Source organism: Equus caballus, chromosome 20 (assembly GCF_041296265.1).
Source record: "Equus caballus isolate H_3958 breed thoroughbred chromosome 20, TB-T2T, whole genome shotgun sequence".
In the NCBI taxonomy this organism is placed as follows: Eukaryota; Metazoa; Chordata; class Mammalia; order Perissodactyla; family Equidae; genus Equus; species Equus caballus.
In genome coordinates, this window is record NC_091703.1 from 40,093,096 (window position 1) to 40,114,121 (window position 21,026).

The 21,026-nt window shown below is 55.5% G+C and overlaps 1 protein-coding gene across 2 annotated transcripts in view; it reads right to left on the reverse strand.

Moving 5' to 3' along the window:
* CPNE5 (copine 5) overlaps positions 1 to 20,516 on the reverse strand; it is an 86,007-nt gene extending 65,491 nt beyond the window's left edge. The window contains exons 1-3 of one of the 2 annotated variants that reach the window (XM_023624852.2): positions 19,667 to 20,516; positions 5,548 to 5,588; positions 4,698 to 4,744 (exon numbers count right to left, since the gene is read on the reverse strand). In XM_023624852.2, coding sequence (XP_023480620.1) covers positions 4,698 to 4,744; positions 5,548 to 5,588; positions 19,667 to 19,761 — 183 coding nt within the window. In that variant the 5' untranslated portion in view covers positions 19,762 to 20,516. The remainder of the gene's footprint in view (positions 1 to 4,697; positions 4,745 to 5,547; positions 5,589 to 19,666) is intronic. The other variant, XM_023624851.2, reaches the window with a different exon arrangement.
* Between the last annotated feature and the right edge of the window lie 510 nt (positions 20,517 to 21,026).

The following is a 21,026-nucleotide window of genomic DNA, read 5'->3' on the forward strand; positions in this document are numbered from 1 at the left end:
TGAGGTTACTCAAAAATAGACTGAGCATTCTAGCAGGGAGGTGTGGGTGTGGTGGCTGGGGCCACACGCCCTGCAGGTGGTATGGGTCATCCTAAGGTTCTGTGATACCCATCTCCTTCTTTGCAAGGGGCCCTTGGCCAGGACAGTCCCGTGGCAAGGGAGGGGCAGGGATCACCCTCCCCACCTTTTCAAATGGGAAACCACGAGATTCGCCCTATCATGCCCCTCTTCCCAGCGAGAGCGTTTCTGGGACTCTTTCTGCCCGGCCAGCCTGCGTTTCCCAGGACATGCAGAAGTCCCTGGCAAACCTTGATGCAAATAGTGCTCCATTTCCTGGGTGAAAATTACATCTTGAGTCAATTTTCATAAAATGCAGTGACAGATTTAGGTGCTAGGAAGATGGAGCTTTCTCAGAAGGCATTAAAATGACCCGAATGGTTAAAATCAGCCAAAACCCAGCCGCCAAGGGCCACGAGAACAGCTTTCATCCCTCTGCCGCCTTGTGCAACTCTGGAGTCTAGGCCCTGCCTGGAGAAACTGCTGTGCCTGCACTTGACTCCCTCCGGTCATAGGATGATTAGCTCTCAGCCAAGATGCTGCTAACAGACGTTTGCAATGAACTAGCAGGTGGAGTGGTAAGAATTGGTTCCTGCTTGGTTGCGAAGGCGGTCTTCCATCCCAGGGGCAGTTCCATAGAGAGAGATCTGGATTTTTCTTTAAATTCTCCATCGCTGATACTTTTCTCTGTGGGTCACACAGAGAATCAGGCAAAGAAGTAGGGTCTCGATACCTTTGAGTGCATCTTCCCTTCTCCAGAAACAGCTTGAAGCCTGTGTCCTAGGGGTACCCATGTGACTGAGCTCTGCCAGTCACCCCTGAAGCCTGGGCATGGTGCTGACTGCCTCTCGTAAATGGAGTCAGTCTCCTCGACTCTAGGGACCCTCCTGCTCTGACATTCTAACCCCATGACCTCAGCTGTCCTCAGCCTGACAGCCATGAGCTCCCTTCAGTTGCCTCTTCCTGTATCTTGCCAGCGCCTCACCCTGAACGCTGCCAGCCTCGCTCATCTGCTCACTGTCTGCTCTGGATGGTCTCCGTTTGCCCCTCCGAATCCACTCCCAGCCTTCTCCACCCTGCTCTGTGCCTGGGAGGCTGGCCCATGTGGACTGCATCAACAGCTCCCTGCCCTAGGTCTTTCCAGTGGGGTTCCACAAGTGGGAGGTGCTGGCAGGGGAACAGAGGGTGGCAAGAGGGTGAGGTTGGCTGGGCTGACCGTGTCCTCCACTGAGGGCCTCTGCTCCTGTCAGGAAGCCTCCTTGCAGTTCCAGGAACCACCCCCTCCCCCTCCCCCCTCAGGCCTGGAGTAGCAATGGCTTCCCACTATTGCCAGCCCCATGATTCATCACCCCTCATTGGTTTCCCTAAACCTCGCCCACTGCTTTATAAATAGCCTTTTATTACATCCCCCAACTACTCAGGACCCAGACTGACCTCATCCAGGCCGCCCTCTGTGCCTTTGTTTACACCACCATCTTTGCTGCTGGACCCTTGTGCCATGTCCCCCGGCTTCACTGAAACCCAGCTCAATCAGCTCCTCCAAGTGGATGCTCCCACTGCTCTGGGGTCTAGCACCCTGATTCCGCCACCTGAGACCAATCCTGCCCCTCTCAAAAGAATGTGGAAGTTGAACCAGATGATCCTGGAAGTTCCTTCTGACCCAGATTCACCTCTGCTCCACATCATGCACCCCTTAGCCAGATGGCTTGCGTTTAGGTTAAAATTCCATTTAAAAAAATTTAATGAGCTATCAAAGTGCTTTAGCCAAACATGGCACTCTGGCTATAACTTCTCTCATTTTATTCTCATCGATACTTCTCACCATTTCTTCTGTTAAAATTATTCACGCACGTGACTCTCCCCCTCCAGGCTGCAAACTCCCTAGTTCCAGCTCGTGCTGCTAGTGAAGCTCTATTCTTTTGAACATCTTCCTCTTTCCCCAGGCGCCTCGTAAATGCTTACTGTTGCAAATAGTGGCTGAAATGGGGGGAGTGACTGGCAAGGCCCCCAACACTCTGGATGATGCTATACAACGATATTTACTGAGCAATGACTATGCACCATGCATGTTATGTCCATCATGTTGTTTCTCCTCCACCACAGGCCTACAAGGTAGGTGTTACCCCATATTATATAAATGGAAACTGAGGCACAGAGAGGTTAAGCAACTGCTCCAGGTCCTCCACAGATGTATTTGACACCCAGGCCTCACACCTTTCCTCTGCTCCACCCTGCGGGTACATGTGGTAAGATGCAACGTGGACAAACGGGGACCCTGACCCAAAGGGAGACAAGTCTCAATTACAGAATGCAATTAATGACTAGTGGAGCAGTGCCCTTCTGAAGAGGCCCTTCCAGACTTTTCAGAATGAATCACTAAGACATTAGCACATTCCTGCTTTCTATGAAGCTCAGCCAAAAGGCCTTAAAAGTAATTAGTTCACTTAAGTAGGCCAAACATTTCCCCAGCAATCTGGTTTACACTTTAATTGACTTAGAGTCTTGGAGAGGGCAAAAAAGTCAACTTTAGCCCAGCCCCTGTGGAAATATTTCCCATACATTTTATGGATAAAATTCACCCCCTTCAGCCTCTTGCCTCTGCCGAGCCTGGGAGGGGGAAGGGAGAAGGGGGAGCAGGGAGCACGGCAGGCGATGCTCCAGGCAGTCCGCTAACAAGGCAGGGGAGGTTCCTTACTAAAGTCAGAGGAACAGAAGCTTTCCTGGCCACTCTCATTCTCGTCATGTCCTCTAGGAAGCCCCTCTACCCCACCATGGGCTCTTGGCTTTGGTCATCTCGGGCACCATTCTTCTCCCTTCCCCTTTCTGCAGGCCCTGGGAACTGGCCCCTGTCCCTCTGCTCTCGGAGCTGCCTTGGCCCCATTAGGCTTTGGAGCGTCCCTCTCTCAGTGGAGACCCCATCCACAGCCCACAGGCCGACTTCACAGGTACAGGTGGAGAAGGGCATGGGGTGGGGCTGCCAAGGTCAAATCCCCTCTTGTCCCAGCCTTGTGCCACTTCTGATCACCAGAAGGCGTGAGCTCAATTCCTACAGCTCGGAAGGCCACAGGAAACCAGTTTTGGCTCTGAGTCCCAGTAAATCCGCCCCTACCTCCTCGACTACGGAAGAGAACATTCTTCACCCCCAGACTTCAACCTCGTCCTTGCTTGGCCAGACCTGCTTCTCCAACAGTAAGGAGTTCTGCTACTTCTGTTGTTCAAACAGGAGCCAGGGGCATCAAGACCCTCACCTTTGATCGGGTTCCCCCTTTTCCTCTCTGCACCTGAAAACCAGCTGGCACAGAAGGCCTGAGGGAGGAAGGAAGCAGAGATGGGAACGAGACCATGGCTGCCACATCCTTGCCTGGCTCCTTTTCCTACTCCTTGCATTCCTTCAACAGCCATTTATTAAGCACCTACTGTGTGCTGGGCACCATTCCAGGGGCTTAAAATATAACAGTGAACAAAGCAGATGAAAATCCCTGCCCTCATGGAGCTGACACATGACAAACAAGATAAGTAAGCAAACCAGAGTGCCATTTATGGTTTGTGGCACAAAATGATAAGGAGGAAAAATTAAGCAGGAACGGGCATGTGTGTTGGAGAGATCGAAATGTCAGATTAGGTAGCCAGGGAAGGCCTTGATAGGATGACATCTGAGTTAAGATCTGAGGGAGGTGTGAGGGGGCCACAGGGACATCTGGGAAAAGAGCATTCCAGGAAGAAGGAACAGCAAGTGCAAAGGCCCTGAAGCGGGAGGAGGCGGATGTGGCTTGAGTAGAGTGATGGAGGGAATGAGCAGTAGGAGACAAGGTCAGCCAGGTGAAAGAAGTTAATCGTGAGGGCTGGTGGACCATCATGGAGACTATGGTTTTGCAAGATGGGAGCCACTGGAGGGCTCTGAGCAGAGGGACAGAATTTGACTTGGGTTTTAACAGGATCCCTCTGGGTGCTGGGAGGGGAATAGAATCAAGGTCTAGGAGGCTCACAACCACCCATGAAAAGTTTGTGATTCTTGAGAGTGAGCCCTTCCAGTCCGCCCTCTCCTCATACACACCACCACAGGGGCAAAAGGCACACGGAGCGCCGTGAGGACAACGGAACTGAGACAAGGCTGGCAAGGCGGGTGGTCCTGGCTTGTGGCAGGGCTTGGAAGCCAGGCTACCGAGCTGGGACTTGATTCAAAGCAAAGGGGAGTCACTGACGGTTTCTGATCAGGGCATCACTAGACAGAAGCCATGCTCACCTTAGTCAGAAACCAAGGGAAGGCTACTGTGGACAAGGCATATCCTAGATGCTGTACCAGGTCTCAGGCCACCAGACAAAGAGATCTTGGTGGGCTTGGACTCCCTCTGTCCCCCCTCAGACCGGGGCTCCCCGAGGGCGGGGCCGCGTCTCCCCTCAGACCGCGTCCCCCCTCAGACCGGGGCTCCCCGAGGGCAGGTACTTTCCCTCCACCTTCAGTCTCTTCCTGAACCAGCAGGGACAACACTCCACCTCTGCACACTTTACTGTCCTTCCTGGGGAGCTTAGATGCCGCAGTTAGAAATATCAGGTGGGATAACTCCAGAGTTTGACAAACACACAGACAGACAATCAGGGACAGGCCCATGTTACCAGAGTGGGAAAGCGGCTTTACCTACCTCCCGCCACTGCTTGTTCTCCATCCCTTGAGTATACATGACACACACTGTGGGGAGAGGAGAAAAAAAGGGTTAGCACCTCAGGCCAGGAGGAAGGTGGGACCCCAGATGGGGAGGGCCCCGGAGGGAGGGCACCTCAGGAGACTCTGGCCTGGGTAGGGGTGGGGAGGAGGGTGGGCGTGGGGTGGGGTTGAAGAAGCAGGCCTAGAGCATAGGCGTGTCTGGGAGGGGCACCCTTTAGGAGAGGGGGCAGGGACCATTCACATCCAGGCCAGAGCAAGTGTGAAGTGTGAGGCAGGTAGACAGGTGGGCATGACAGAGGACTGGGTGGCAGAGGTGTGGCCGGAGAGAGCCTCTGAAACATGCATTGTCCCTTTAGAGCCCAAGCAGCTTCGTGAGACCTACTATTAACATCAGCCCCACTCTACTGATGGGGAAACTGAGGCTCAGAGGAGGCCAACGACCTGTCTGAGGTCATATACTTGAGTGGCATTGCTCAGGACTAGAACCCTAGGCTCCAAAATCAGTGCCCATCCCCTCGGACCACAGCCACTTGGGGCTCTCAAATGCACTGGTTTCCCTGGGACTAGACCTTCTGGCCCCAGACACCCTGACCCCCCCCAACCCACTTGGCTGTGTCGAGGCTTCACTAGCACAGGGGCAGGGAAGGGTCAGACCCCCCCAGCTGTCTTTCTCTGGACAGTATCGGGGGAACATTCAACCGCCTGATGCACCTGGGACGGTGCCTGGCGCATAGTTAGTGCTCAGTAAGGGCTCCAGTGTTGGCTGCTGCGATCAGTCCTAACGTTGCTGCTGTTGTCACTGTTATTATTGTCAGAGCAGGACTTACGTGGGTCAGACTTGGAAAACATGTCTTTGTCCAAAAGGTTCCTGAAAGAGGGAGAGAGAGCAGGAGTTAGCACAGCCCAGGAGAGGAGGCGATCTCGGGGGATTCAGGCCCTTACTGAGACCCCGAGGCTGCCGCGAGCCTGGCCTCCGGCAAAACAGGGAGAGCTGCGGCTCCTTCTGCACATGTTTATTAGGCGCTCATTAAAGTCTGCGGGCCCTGGAGGTTCCTCAGCTCCGCCTCCCTGGGGTGTGTGGTGCAACCTACCCCCACCCACACCAGTGACACATACACACACATGCACGCATCTGCACACACACCTGCACACACATCCCCCCACACACTCTGTGTACCCTGGTACCCCGCGTCCCACAGCCCCTCGCTCTCGGCCCAAATCCCAATCTGCCCAATGTCTTAGCCTGTTCTGGAAATTCTCTTCTTACCACTTCTCTGTCTCTCAAAAAAATAAAATAAAATCAAGCAATCAAAATGTCTCCATCCAGTGTCCCATTCTCTCTGGGCTCTGCTTACAGCCAGTTTATTCCATCGTCTCATCTGTGCTGATGGATTAATGAATTACACCTCCCAGGGGACGCAGACTTATTTGAACAGGGGCCTTCTGTGGTCAAGGCCAGAGCTATCACATGGCCCTAATAATCTCACTTGAAGGCACTACAGCAAGATGATGGGCACAACGTTTGGGGACTGAGCAGTCTTTGAGCAGGCAGGTGCTGAGCCCCTCCTGCCCCGCCTCTGTGCAATCCCCCATCTCCCACGCATCGAAAACCACCCCCCCCGCCCCCCCCCACCCCCCCCCCCCCCCCCCCCCCCGCCAGGCGCTGCCCTAAGTGTTATGCAAATCTTCCTACCCTGCCCTGCAAGATCAGCATTGGTAGGCATCATCCCATCTTCCAGATGAGAACGTGGAGGCAGAGGGACATCAGGGAGGGGGATGTCCTGCACATCTGGTGTCCCTCATTCTACAGAGACCTGCTGCTGTCAGGAAGCAACACAGCCCCTGGAAACTTGGTTTCTGGCTGGGAAGTGACTCAACCTCTCTGAGCCTCCGTTTCCTCATCTGTACAAGGGAGACCATCGTCACAGCCTTGAAGGTTGTTGATGCCCTCCCCTACCTCCCAGCCCTCCTCGTCCTGTACACGCCCACCCACCATTTCCTCCTGCGCCTGCTTCTTTCCTGAGGGCTTCCTCTGGCAGGCCAGGCTGCAATTACCAGGAAGGTGACGCTCTCCAGGGCAGCCCTCAAGCAAGATGGGCAGGAGCTGGGGGAGAAATGCACTGCTTCCTCACTGCCGCCCCCTCAACCCTGGGGACAGCTCTGAGGTGTGTCCCACAGTCTCCCAGAGGGCCCAATGGGACGAGCCCCAGGGGCCCACCAGGAGACCTGCCCATTGAAGGCCCTGTTGACTCGGGTAGCCCGCTCATGCCCCGTCCCTGTAGGAGCTTCCTGGAAGCTTCCCCTGTGTGAGCTACTGACTGCTTCCCACACGCCCTAAAGCTAAGCTCTGCCCTTGCCAGCGAACTCAGCCTTGTCCCATCTCCCTCAAAGATGTCCCCAGTGGTCTTCTCACCTCCCCTCATGCCCTCCCACACCCCCCACAGGCCCCTGTGCCCTTTGAACCCCTTTCCCAGAGAAGAGAAACAATCGACACTGGTCTGTGTAGCTTCCTGACAGCCGACCCCAAACATCAGAGCTGGATGGGACCCTCAGGATCGTCTCTTCCACCTTCTCCTTGAAGAAGGAGAGACTGAGGCCCAGAGAGAGGCAGGAGTGGCCACACCCCACAGCAAGCAGTGGTAGAGCCAGAAAGGTCTAGAAGGAGGCTTTACCCTGGGTCACCATCACCAAAGCCATCAAGTGTGACAACCTGACTGGGCAACTTGACCCCACAGTCAACCCCACTGCCCATGCCCCCAATCCTGAGGTGGGAGACAAAGACCGACTGACAGACAGACAGATAGATGCAGTAGCAACCTGGTGCCAGCACATGGTGTCTCCTGCTGCCGGGGGAGGCCCCAGATGGTGAATCACCCCAGCTCTGATCCCTGAGCAGAATCCCAGAGATGTCCCCAAGAGAGGGGTCCCTGGATCCCCATCCTCCATTCCAGTCTCTTCATTCAGGGGCCTCTCCCCAAAAGCAGCCGCCCGGCTAGCTCTCCATGACCCCACAGGCACACAGCCCCTCACTGGCTCCCACCCTCCTCCACCAGACCTGCTCCCAGCCAGTGGTCACTTAGAAAACCATCGGATAAACCTCCCAGCCCACTGCAGGGAGCGTGGGATGAACCGATGCCCAAGGCAGCTCTGGAAAGCAGGCAGCAGGGGAGGGGAGACAGGTAAGATCCCACTTTCACACATGCTCATCCGCACCCAGGTGGGCAGACCTCCTCCTGCAGTGCGCTAGCTTTAGGGGCGGGAGCGTCTGTCTTGACTTAAACAAAGGACAAAAGCCTTAACACCAAAGATGACTCTACAGTGGTGGAACCTGAGGCACGATGAGGAGCTGGAAAGCAATAAAGAGGGCTGGGGGGCGGGACTTCCCTATGAAAGCAAGTGCTGGGGTTTGTCTTTGAATTCTATAATGAAATTCTATCACTACAGAAAATCCTAGAATGTTCAAGGTGGAAGGGACCCCAGAGGTCACCTTCTCCAATCCCTTTATAAATCAGGAATGTGAGCCTCATAGAGAGGTCAATTGACTTCTCAAAGGTCTGGGTGTCCAAGTTTGGGTCTGGAACACAGGTTTAGTCATGTCTAGGCTAGTGAGAAAGAGAGTGAGACCCTGGATTTTAGCCTAAATGTGAGTGTGTGTGCGTGTGTGTGTGTGTGTGAGAGAGAGAGAGAGAGAGAAAGAGAGAGAAGGAGTCTTATCTTCAAAGAGAAGTGGGCTTTTCTTGGCCCTGCTCACCCTTCCAGCTGGGCAAGAGGCACACAGCTTGACTAAGAAATAGAATCCAGCCACCTAGATTTGGTGGCTCCCCATCCAGTGACCTCAGGACTCTCACTGAGCCCTGGGGCATGGGCCATCCTGGCCGTGGCATCTGAGGGTAATGCAAACCCTCTTCCCTCCAGTCTGCTGAGATTATCCTCAGCGTCTGTGCAGACCCATTCCTGTCGTTCCTCTTCCATTTTGCCCTCCCTGGACAGACACTGACCAACAACCATTTCCTCGCCCCTTCCCCGAGCTCTCTCTGGCCTGCAGCATGCAGTCGTACTCAGTACACCCTGGGCTGCAAAATCAGGGGTGCATCTCTCTTTCACACAGGCCGTGCGCTCCTCCAGGACAGGGACCCCGCCTCTACTGCAGGCTGGCCCAGCACTGACTCAGCAGGTGCCTTGCGAATTGGATGGATGAAGGAAGACCAAAAGGAATGGCCAGAAGTGTGAGCGAGGCACTTGTCTCCCCTCCTGCATGGTGCCTGGTCATGCTCGGGGCCCGCCACTCTACTTCCTCTTAGCTGTAGAGCCTAATGCTTAAGTGCATGGGCTGGGTTCACATCCCAGGCTTGGACAAGTTACTTGCCTTCCTTATGCCTCAGTTTCCCCATCTGTAAAGTGGGACTGAAAACACTTGCTCCCTCAGGACTGCTGTGGGGCACTTGGACATAGTGAGGCTCATCGCATGGGTCAGTCATCATTGGCCTGGTGCTGAGCAGGGCAGTCACTCTCCTGGCGGGTGCTCAGGCTCACTTGGTGATGAAGGAGAGATGGGACGGGTGACACAAGCCATCTCTACCCTCACCGGTCTGAGAAGCCCAGACCCAACACATACACTGCCAGCGCCCCAGTGTGAAGTGCGTGTGGATCCCCCCACTGGCAGAGAGCAGCCCTGCCTCTCCCCAACCTCAGGCTCCTCCTTGACCTCCCTTCCTCTCTCCTCTCCCCCTTGAGGACCCTCTGCCCCTTTGCCTGGGTCCCTGCACCCTATACCCCTCTCTGATCTCTACCTCATCCACACTTGCCCCCTACCATGCCTCACCCCACCCGCCTCCCCTGACAGAAGCCTCATGGCCGCCGAGCCTGCCCTCTTGGCCTTGAGATGGCTTCACCCCATGAGCAATGGGCCTCTCGCTTCCTCAGACTCGCCCCTGCCCTCACTTGTAAAAAGGCAGATTCTTGGGCCCCATTCCTGGAGTCTGGTTTTGTAGGTCTGGACAGGGCCCCAGAAGCCATGTTTAAACAAACTACACACACAGACACACACACACACACACATTGTGTTCCTGATGGCACTTGTCCAAATACCATATGTCAGGACAGCAGGTGTCAGGGCCTCAGTTTCCCCCACCGCAACAACATACGCACACACAGCACTTGAAGGCTCTTACATGATCCTCACCCTGATCCACTGAGCACTCCAGGCTCAGAGATGGTGAGTGACTCACCCACAGACACACAGCCAGGAAGAAGCCTGGGGGAGGAAACCAGGTCTTCCACCCCGAAGCAGGGCCGGAACCACAAAGGCACAGAAAGACCGGACCATAAGTGCTTTTTCTCCACTTTCCATCTTTGGAGAGCTCAAAGAGAAGTCTTTTCCAATAAGCAGAAAATGTATTTTTTCTCCAAAAGAGCATAAAACCCTTCAGCTGTCCACACAGCAGCCTGGAGTTTGGATTCTTTTGTTCCTTAAATCAAGGCTGGGGAAGCAGAGCCGGGGCCCCTGCCCTCCCCGCTCTTCCCCGAGGAATCATTTCCAATTCAGCCGCAGCGGGAGAACGACCACGCACTGGGCGTGAGCTCAGGTCCCCAAGGCCCCAGCAAAGGGAGAAAGTGCTAGAAGGCCAAAATGAGAGCTCCTGGCTGGTGCTAAAGGAGGGGACCTGAGGCTGACAGTCTCCCATCGGCGAGGCTTAAGAGAGTCAGTGGTAGAAGCTGGGGCTCTTCAGTCAGAGAAAGGAGGAGAAACCCAGGGAGCCCCAGTCTGAGGGGGACGCGGCCCCGCCCTTGGGGAGCCCCATCTGAGGGGAGACTCGCTTGCCCCTGGGCTGAGTTGCTGGTGAACTGACCATCACACCTCCCTGGCTGTCTCTAAACAAAGCCCACGAATGCTGCCCGGATGCACCAAGCAATGACTCTGCCTACGGCACAGAAGGAAACATTAAGAGCACTCTCCCTCAGCTTTTCCTGCACCTGGGGTCCTTAACAGGGGTCCATGGACCCCCCCAAAACTTTAAGCAAATTGAGGCATATTGGTACAGATGGATGTATTCTTTCTGGGGAGCTTTCATCAGATTCCCGAAGAAGCTCACGAGGCTAAAAAGGTTAAGAAAAGATGGTTTATCTTCTTCCCCACAACCCTCCCTGAGCATCCCTTCTACCTCTAGGAAAAGCTGAGGGGTGTTGAGAGCATAGACTTGGAGCTTCCTCACTGGGTCCAAAACCCAGCTCCACCCCTTCTAGCTGTATGACCTCACCAAGCCTCTCTACACTTCAGTATCCCCATATGTAAAGTGGGGGTAATAACTGTCCCTCTCTCCTAGGGGTTTTCAGAGAATTAGTAGAGTTCATATACGCAAAACAGTGAGAACAGTGTCCAGCACAGAGTGAGTTGCAATTCAGTGCCTGGCGTACATTCAGTGCTCACTAAAGGTCTGTGGAGAGTGAATGGCTCCTAGGGATGCCCCATGTTCTCCCCTCCCTGCCCCTAATGCTGGGCTGGAGTAGGAACTTGAGTGCCCACATGCCCTCGTCCGCCACTGCCCATCTGGCTCAATGGCCTTCCTTGAGGGGAGCAGACTGGGCACAGGGGAGCCACCATCAGGGAGGAACAGGAATCCTGAGGAGGCCCACAGAGCCCCGTGGGCCTGAGGGACCTGCCAGCAACACCCCGTTTCTCTATGGAGCAATTCAACACCAATCATCTGGCCAACCCCCGAGGCAGGCAAAGACGGTGGGGGGGGGGGGGGGGGGGGGGTGGGGGGGGCGGGGAGGGATGACATTCATCCAGGGTAGAATCTGCACCCAGTCCTTGGTTGGGTGCTTAACCTGGACACCCCGTTCACCTGAATATCAATGTCAGGAGGCAGACATTGTCCCCACGCTACAGGCCAGGCAGCCGGGGCTGAGCTGGGCGCCCCGTGTCACCCATCTTGCCAGGGGTGCACTGAGCCTGCACGCTGAAGCCCAGGCCCATCTGGAGGGGCCACAGGGAGCGCCTCCATTACCCAAACCCAGGGGTTCCCCAGGCCCATGCGGGCCAGCAGCGCCCCCTGGCACTCACACCCTCCGTTCCCTGCCCCCAGCCTCATGGGCTGCTCCCGAAGAACAGCTGAGGAGAAGACCTGGAGGGCTTTCCACGCCCTCCTGTCCCACTCCCCGCCCTAACGGGCAGAAGGAATCCCAGGCCAGGCGAGGAGGGAGCCGCAGAGGACAGGAACGCTGGCACCCAGCCCCTGGCACTCGCCCATCTCCCCTTCAGATCCCGTTCCTCGCCCGCGGGCACTGTCTCCCTGCCAAGCCACCTCGCCAAGGTCGGAAAAGTAACTGCACAGGGCTTAGAGAGCTCTCCTTCCTGGGGCTATTTGCATTTTTATTATCATTAATTATTGTAATAATCGTCCATCCCACACTGGGGCGTGAGCTCTGGCCTCAGAGGCATCCAAGCTGGAATCTCCACGCAGCCATATGGCGATTCTGTGACCCTGGACGAGCTAGTGAACCCCAGTTTCCTCGTCTGGGCGTGGGGTCATACCCGCCTCGTGCAGTGGTGAAGCCAATAGCCTAAAATAGAAGTGTAGGAAGCACGCTCAACTGCTCTCTCCCTTGTGCCCCTCCTGTCCCATTCATCAAGTCTCAAAGGTTTCAACTCCAAAAACACAGCCCAAATCTGTCTACTCTTCGCCACGCTACCATCACCATGGTCTCTCACGTGGACGCTGCAGTGGCCTCCTCCCTAGTCATGTGCTTCAATTCCTGGCGCTCCCCACCCCCAACCTGTCTACTCTCTTCACAGCAACTAGAGAAATTTTTTTAGAAGGCCAATCAGATCTCTCCTGTTTAACACCCCCACCCCCCCACCCCCCACTAATGTGAGTTCTATAGGAGGAGAGAATTTCTCTATGTTGTTCACCACCATATTCTCAGCACTTCAAACTGCTCAGCACAGAGAAGACTCTCAATAGCAAATGAGGATCAACATCAATTACTGAATGAATGAATGCATCAGTAGTGTTCAGTTACTGGTACCTATTATCATTATTGAGTTTATTCAGCACATCCTGGTTTATATAGAACTTCACAAACATAATCTCTTCTTCTTCATAACAATCCTATAGGAGGTGGACAGGACCAGTACTTCCCTCCAGTTTACAGATGGAGAGACTGAGGTTGGAGAACTTAAGTGACCCAGCAAAGGTTTCAGAGACGGTAAGCCAGGAAGTGCACTGACTTTAAGTGTCCTGCCCAGGATTCTTCAAGACCCAAAGGCATGCAGCTCTCCTCCTGGGCCCTTCGGGCACCATGCTAGGACGGCAGAGGCACATGATATGAGGGAACAGGGGCACCTCGCAATGTTTGAAATCACAGGAAGTCTTTTTTCTTGCCCAGGAAACTGGCAGGAAGAGAGGTAGGCAGGGGTCCAGCCAAGCTGTGCTGGGAAAATCAGTCCGCAGTCACCTAACACTGGCTGTCCACCGACAGCAGGAAAATCCAAGGAGCCAGGCCTCAGAGACACGAAACACTAGGCCCCTTGTAGCCCCAGGGAGCTCAGGCAGCCATGGGTCACTTGGAAAGGCTCCTTGTGGCAGAGGCCATGGCTGTCCATCCAGCAAGCATTCCTCACTCTCCCCCTGCTAACAGAATCCACATTGGTCCAGGTATCTGATGGAGACGCCCTGAAGTCAGAGAAGGCAGGCTCCTGTCTCTTGTTGCTATGGACTGAATTGTGCAGCCCCCAGGTTTATACATAGAAACACTAACCCCCACCGTGATGGGATCTGGAGATGAGGCCTTTGGGAGGTAATCAGGGTTATTTGAGGTCATGAGGGTGGGGCCCTCGTGATGAGATTAGTGCCCTTCTAAGAAGAGACACCAGAGAGCTTGCTCTCTCTCTTTTTCTCTGCCATGTGAGAACACAGCAAGAATGTGGCCATCTGAAGCCAGGAAGAGAGTTCTCACCAGAACTCAACCATGATGGCACCGTGATCTCAGATTTCATCCTTGAGAACTGTGAGAAATAAATTTCTGTTGTTTCAGCCACCCAGTGTATGGTATTTTGTTTTGGCAGCCCAAGCTGACTCATATACTAACCTAGAGGCAGGCATGAGTCCTGGCTTTGGCTATTGAAAATAGAAGGGAAAGCCCGCTGAGAGATTTTGGAAGGGATTATGCTTTCCAGATAAAAAGAACTTTTCAGAGAAAGGCCTTTGGCCCTATGGCCTGCTTCTCATCTTTGGATGTGTTGTAATAGCTGGAATAGAGGCAGCCATTTTGTAACAATGAAACCCACCACTTGGATGACAGCAGAGTAGAAAGATAGCTGGGTCCTTGATGGAAAGTGAACTGACAAACCAGCACTGAGATAATTTACCTCCAGACTCATTGTGATTTGTGAAAAATAAATGTATTTTGAGTTTGAGTTACTATCAAATTTTCTGTTACCTACAGCCGAAGCATTCCTAACTGAACCTGATTCCTCTGTGCCCCAAGGCCTTCCAGCTTTATTCTCTTCACCTCTTCCTCACCCTTTCTTCCCAATGAGAGCTCATCTCCAGCGATGGCCTTGGGTCTGAGCAGGGGGAACTGTGGGTTGGGAGAGAAGGGATGGTAAGCTACCACCATGTGGTCTGGATGCCATGGAAGGTTGGCTGCCAGCCCATGATGACTCTCTCTGGTCTCTGCTCCCCAGAGTTCCTCTGGGTTTGTCTCCCAGAACCAGAGGCACCCCTGAGCAAGGAAGGCCTCTCCCATCCCTGGAGAGAGAGCACTACTTCTTGGCCACATTTATCATGGTTGGTAGTCAGGCTCCTCCCGTGACCCTCATGCAGACCCCAATCCTCAACCTCAAGAAGCCCTTGGGAAGTCTGAGGAAACTGAATTTGGATTCCCTTAACCTCTCTGAGCCCTGATTTCCTAATCAGCAAAAAGGGAAAATCTGCTATCTACCTCATAGGATTGTTGTAAGGTGAAAAAGATATAGTAATTATGGTAGGCAGAAATCTAAGATGGTCCCCAACATTCCCGGCCCCTAGTGTCCAGGCCTGCACAATCCCCGCCTCTGAGTGTGGGTGGGACCTGGGAATATCATTGCCTCCTCGCTCCTGGCATCACTGTCACTTTATATAAGACTCCGCAGTAGCCGACTGGGGAGAGAATCTCCTGCCGGCTTTGAAGAAGTGGGCTGCCGCGCTTGCCGTGAGAGGCCCAGGTGGCTAGGACCTGAGGGCGGCCTCCAGGAGCTCAGGGCCACCCCAATCCAACAGCCAACAAGAAAACAGGACTTGGATCTTACAGCTGCAAGGAAGTGAATTCTGCCAACAACCTAAACAAGCTTGGCTTGGACCCCAAGCCTAGGACGAGGTCAGAGGCCCTGCAGATACCTCGATTCCAGCCTGGAGAAACCCCGAGCAGAGAAGCCAGTCATGCTGTGTCTGGGCTTCTGGCCTCCGGAAACTGTGAGATAACGAGTGGTTGTTGTTTTAAGCCGCTAGGTTTGTGGTAATTTGTTATGCAGCAATTGAAAACTAATATAATAATCTTAGTTGGAACCAAATTGTTATTTGAGTAGGTCAAAATCAGTTGAGCAGAGGCAATGGCATATGGTTCAGCCTAACACAGATGTAAAGTGCCTAGCGTGTAGTAAGCACTCAATAAATCCCACTGTGATTATCCCCCTGGCTCCACTAAAGAGTGCCTTGGCGAACTCAATGGCTGAATGGAGTTGTTCCTAGCACTGGCTCTGACAGCTGCCACGCTGCCCTCAGGCCCCCTTCCCCAGGGCCGCCCTCCCCCTGCCTGTCAGAAGAAAGCTTTCAGAGCCCAGTCGCACCCCTTCCGAGGGCCCAGGGCACAGCTCCTGAGCTAGGCTGCCCCTTGGGCCCCAGGGCAGCGAAACGCCAACCTGAACAGACAGCAGAAATCAACGTCTCCGGGGCGGAGGCAACAGCTGCCCACCAGCCCCCCCACCAGCTGGCGGGAGAGGGCAGCTGCTTGAGAGATTCCAACAGGGCTAAGCAACCGACTGCCCCTGGCCTGTCCCTCCTTGCCCTCCCTCCGGGTCTCCGGAGCCCCACCATGTGCGATCTGCATGCTTCTTCCAGCAGGACCCTGCGGGGGTGCAAAGGTTTCCTGTTACATAAAAAATGCAAATCGCTCTTTCTAACCAACACACTGGTCCAGATTCCCACATCAGACGACACACAGAGACCTGGAAGAGAGTGGGGCCCTTGGGGAATGGGACACTGGACAGATGAGTTTTTTGGGGTCTGTGGGAGGCTAATAGAGTCAGGAAAGTTCTGGAACAGACCATCAGAGGAAGGAGAAGCTTGTGGCTCACACTTTCTACAATGTCTGCTGGTTTCTGGTTCCACAAATCATCTACCCGACTCACTCCCAAAACAACCCCTCAGAATCTCTAAATGTACACAATATGTCAAATATATCTCAACAAAGCTGGGGGGAAAATAAGAATCTCTAGATGGATCAGATCTCCAGGACCCATGCAAACCCTGAACCCAGCTACAGCAACAAATTTTCCATTACTTTCAGGTGTTAAATAATAAGCACCATAAATAACTACTCATGGATTAACTCACTTAATCCTCCTAACTGTGAAAAGGATTATTATGCTTCTTTTAAGGATGAAGAAACTGAGGTAGAGGTGAAGGAGTCCAGCAAGGTCACAGGAGCAGAGCTGGGATTTGAACCCAGGTAGACAGAGCCCATAGCTCACATTCTTAACCACTGAGCCAAACAGCCAGGGGCTCTATAACCTTTAGCCCTGAGTTTCCCAAAGTTGGTAGAAACAATTGTCTGAGAGTAGACCATAGATTAGCCCAAGAGATACCCTATCCAAAGCAGGAGCCCGAATGGTCCATGCCACAGCATCATCTGCCTTCAGCGGAGGCTTGGCTGGCCTCTGCTATGCTTCTGTGCTGGCGCTCAGCCGAGCCCCTGTAACAGGCAGCCTTGCTCAGCTGGGAGTGCTGTAGGATAGACATGGTGGAGGGTCAGGTCCTCCCCTAGGCCAGAGAAGAGAGCTCCTAGGGCTGCAGGGAGTGGTGGGGACCTTCTTAAGGAGCAGAGAGGAAAGGGAACTGGCCCCAGGAATGCTAGTTTCCAGTTCCCTCAAACATTGGCCCTCTCAACCCCAGCTGCCCATCCCGAAGTCCCCTGGAGTTCTCACCCCATCAACCCCCTCTACCTGCCCTACTGTTCCCTGCCTAACAGCAGGTGTCAACTAGATGCTCAGGGCAGGAGCACCCTTAGCCTCCTCTCCTGGGGCCCAGTCGGTGCTGACCACGAGATGGGGAGCAGGACTTGACTCTCATTAACTGCTGACCATTGAGTGTAGAATATGCTGGAGAAAGCCTTTCCGTGCAGCTCTCCCTCCTCCCCATCTTCCTCTCTCCTTCTTCCCTTTCTCTCTCTCTCTGTTCTAGAACCTGGATAGTTGGACCTGGTTGAGGCAAAGAGATGGATTTATAATTTTAAGCCCCTTCAGATTGTTTTCTCACCTCCTCTCTGTTCCAGGTGACTCTTCCCCTTTCTCCCCTTCTGACCCACCTCCTCACCCTCTGGCTTTGTCAGAAGAGCAGGAACAAAGCCTGGGACAGGCCCTCCTCAGGCTGATGGATCATATCGCCCGAAAGGGAACGGACACCAGGGTTGATCCCAGAACAACATCCCACAAGAATTCAGATGCATCCCTAGGTCCCTCTTAGGAGTCCTTTGGACACCTTCACTTCCAGAGAGCAAACAGGAGGGGCCAAGCACTACTGCCTTACAGTAATTATCGTAGCTACCTGTTGAGCACCTACTGTGTGCCAAGCAAGTGCAAAGTATTATGCTGGATGCTTCACAATCCTCTACTCTCTAAGTTAATTCCTCCTACAGTATTTGTCAAGCACCTGCTAGGAGCCAGTCACCCTTCCACGCATGTGAGCTGCCTCCGAGAATAAGGTTTCTCAACGAATATGGGTTCATTGTTTGCACTTGACAAATGGGGGAAACTAAGGCTCAAGGTTTGCCCCAAGCAGTGGAGCAGATTCCATTTCAAGGCATCTGACTCCAAAGCCACAAGGCCATGTGTCCCCTGCCTCCTCTCCTTGCCACTGGTGTAGAGGGTTCACGGTCTGAGTCAGGTGGGGATCCCCGCCCTCAGATGCTTACGGAGTTGCTTTGGAGGAAGAGGGATGAAGTCTACACATGTGAGCTGTCTTCAGGGTTGAGTGCTCAGTGTGTGAGTGATCCAGTGGCCCAGGCTGAGTACTCAGGGCCCAAGGGACACAGAAGACAGTGATTCAGGCTGGGTGTCTCATGGGCGAGAAGGATGGCTGGAAGTGGGGAGCATGAGGCCATACTTTTCAGGATGGAGAGACATGAACTGGCAGAGATGAAGGAGGGGGGAAATCTGGATGGGGAATGGGCTATTCAGAGGCCTAGAGGTGGGAAGGATCCCCAGACAGCTCTGACACAGGCGTGATTGAAGGCTAGGAGGGAGCGGCAGGCAGGCAGGCGCGGGGATGTGCGCCCCATAGGAGAAGGGAGGGCAGGCGGTGGCAGCTGTTGATGGCTGAGGAGGTGAGACTGGAGCTAATGGGCCATCAGGAATCTCCCAGCAGAATAACAGCAGGATGCAAATGGCGCTGGAAGATAACTCTGACAGCACTGTGTGTGGGACCACCGGGGAGACATGTGGGAGTCATCACAGGAGCCCCGGAAGGGCCTGGAGCACCGGGACAGCTGAGTTCCACCTCATCAGCCCTCCCTTCCACTCCCCGTCAAATCTCCACCAAATTCCTCCCTCTCTCCTGGCCCAGCCCAGCTCCTCTGGCTCTGTCTACACCTCCCCAATGCCACAACTTTGGAATACCGGGGTGGGGGGCAGGGGAGTCTGACCAAAGAGGGGCCTGGAAAAGGATGGGTGGGAAGTAGGAACAAGGGCACGGCCAGGACTCTGGAAATGCTCTTGGTCATTTGGGGCAGAGGGAATGTCATCTAGGAGGAGCCTCGAGGTGGGCCCTGCCTCGGCCACAGTGCCCTCACTGTCCCAGCAAGGCAGTGACCCTGGGCCAGGCACAGGGTGACCGCACTAGGGAAAAATCCCCCTTTCTCCACCTGGACCTCCTTACGGCCTGGGGCAGCCTTCCCCTCAGACAGCAGAACCTGGGGGAGACCCAGCTCTTAGATGAAGTTACCACCAAAGCCTGTGTGACCAGAGGATTTAGGGGTGCTAGTGCGCAAAAACGCTCCTCCCTCTCCCCCGCTGGACTCTCAAATCCTACACTCGGTGTTCTAGTCCTTTGGCTTAAGATTTTGTACCCAAGTTGTTGTTTTTTCAATGGTGCCACTTTAAGTTGTTATCAGTTATCCACACCTCAGTATGAATGAGTCAATCTGATCCTTTTTCAAGACTCACTTTTGTTGTTGGAGGTAAAGAAAGGCTTTAGAATCTTGGGGTCGAGGACGCTGGGTGGGTGGGGGAAGAGAGGATGAGAGTGTCGGGGCAAAGGAGGGGAAGAAGAGAGAAAAGGAGGGCACAGAAGGCAGAGGCTGGGCACGCCTGGGAGGGATGGGGCAAATCACTGCTTTCTCGATCTGGGGAGGGGTTGACCAGAAATAGCCTGTGCGAAGACCCTGGTACAGCCTTTCACTACCCGGTTCTCCCGACTCGGGCGCCTGGACCCCTATTCCTGTGTCTTCACATCTCCTCACAGCAACAGCCCGGAGTACAAACTTTCCGGGATACGACCCCAAGCCTGGCTTCCCATTCAGCCGTCGCCAATGGCCGCTAGGCAGGGGCTTTTGCTGGACAGGCCGGGGGGCGTCCTGGCGGCGAGGACACTCTGGAAGGGGGCACGCGAACGTGGAGGGTCTGAGCGGCAGGGACCGCGGTGCTCCAGGTCCAGGGGCGGGGCAGGGGGACCCGGCCAGCGGGCGGCTCACCTGCAGGACACGGTGATCTCCACCTTGGTGGCGGGGATGCTGCCCGCCAAGGAGTCGAACTCGCTCAGCGACGCCATGTCCTCGGGCTGCTCCATCGCCCAGCGCGCCCCCCACCCCAAATTAGTCACTCCCTGCGCGATTCACGCCTCCTCCGGAGCAACTGAAACCCTGGGCTCTCCCCCAACTCCGGAGCCGGGGCTGGGCGGCAAAGGGCGGAGAGACGAGCGCGAAGAGGGGGCGTGGGAAGTGAGAGAGGGAAGGCGGGGCGGAGGGTGCGGGGGCCGCGGGTAGAGGAGGGGGGTGCAAGTGACGCGACCAGGAGGCTGGGGGCCCAGCGGAGACGGGCAAGGCGCCCAGGGAGCTGGGGCGCAGCGGGGAGACGCGGGGGGCGCGGGGAGAGGGCACCGGGAGGGACGCACGGAGTCGTGGCGAGGGACAAGGGGAGAGGGGCTTGCCGCTGCGGGCGGGGGCAGAAGGGGTGCAGGAGAGGGAGAGGGGCGTGGGGGGCCGGAGGGCGCGGGCGGTGGGGGTGGCCGGAGCGCCGGGGCTGCGCTGCCTCTCGCTGGGTCTCGGCGCGGGCGGCGGCGGGGCTGGGGACGCGGCTGCGAGCGCCACCTCCTCGGCTTGGGCTCGGGCTCCGGGGCGCCCGGGCTGCGGGAAAATCAAATCTGCCCGAAGCGGCCGCCTGCCGCCGCCCGGGGCGGACTGCGTGCCGGGGCCGCGAGCACAGGAGGGGGCGCCCGCAGGGGCCGGGGCGGGGCCGCGGGCGGGGTCTGCGCACGGGTTTGAGTGTGTCTGTGTGAGCGTGTGAGTCTGTGTGTGTGCGCGCGCGTGGCGGGCGTGGGGACGCGGCTCCAGATGCTGGGAACCTGGGGAGCGACAGCCAGTGATGGTCCCGGCCGTGCGTCTCCATCTGCGCCTGTCCCCCACTCCCCACCCTCCTCAGGGGTCTCCATACTGGGGGAGGGAGAGGGTTCCGGAAGCCAAGTGGCATCCGTTTGAGAAGGGTCTATGCGAGGCGGAGGTGGGGAGGGACGTGTGCAAAAATGACACCACCACCACCACCCCAGAGGCTTGGAGGTTGTTTCTACTGAAGGTGCATCCTTCCAGGGGGCGGGTCTCAGTCCAGAAACATACTCCACGTCTCCTGGGGAGGCGTGTGGGGGCGACCCCAGTGCCCGGAGGGGTCGCCTCGGTTTTCCAGTGAGGGCCGTTAGGCCTTGGCTGAGTCGGTGCATGGGCGCTCCCCGATCCGCCCCTGGCTCCCGCCGGGCCTGGCACGCCGAGTCAGCCACCTAAGGCACGCGCCAGCGCCAGTGCCCTCCCCATCCCCGGCCCGTCGTGACCACACGGCTGAGCC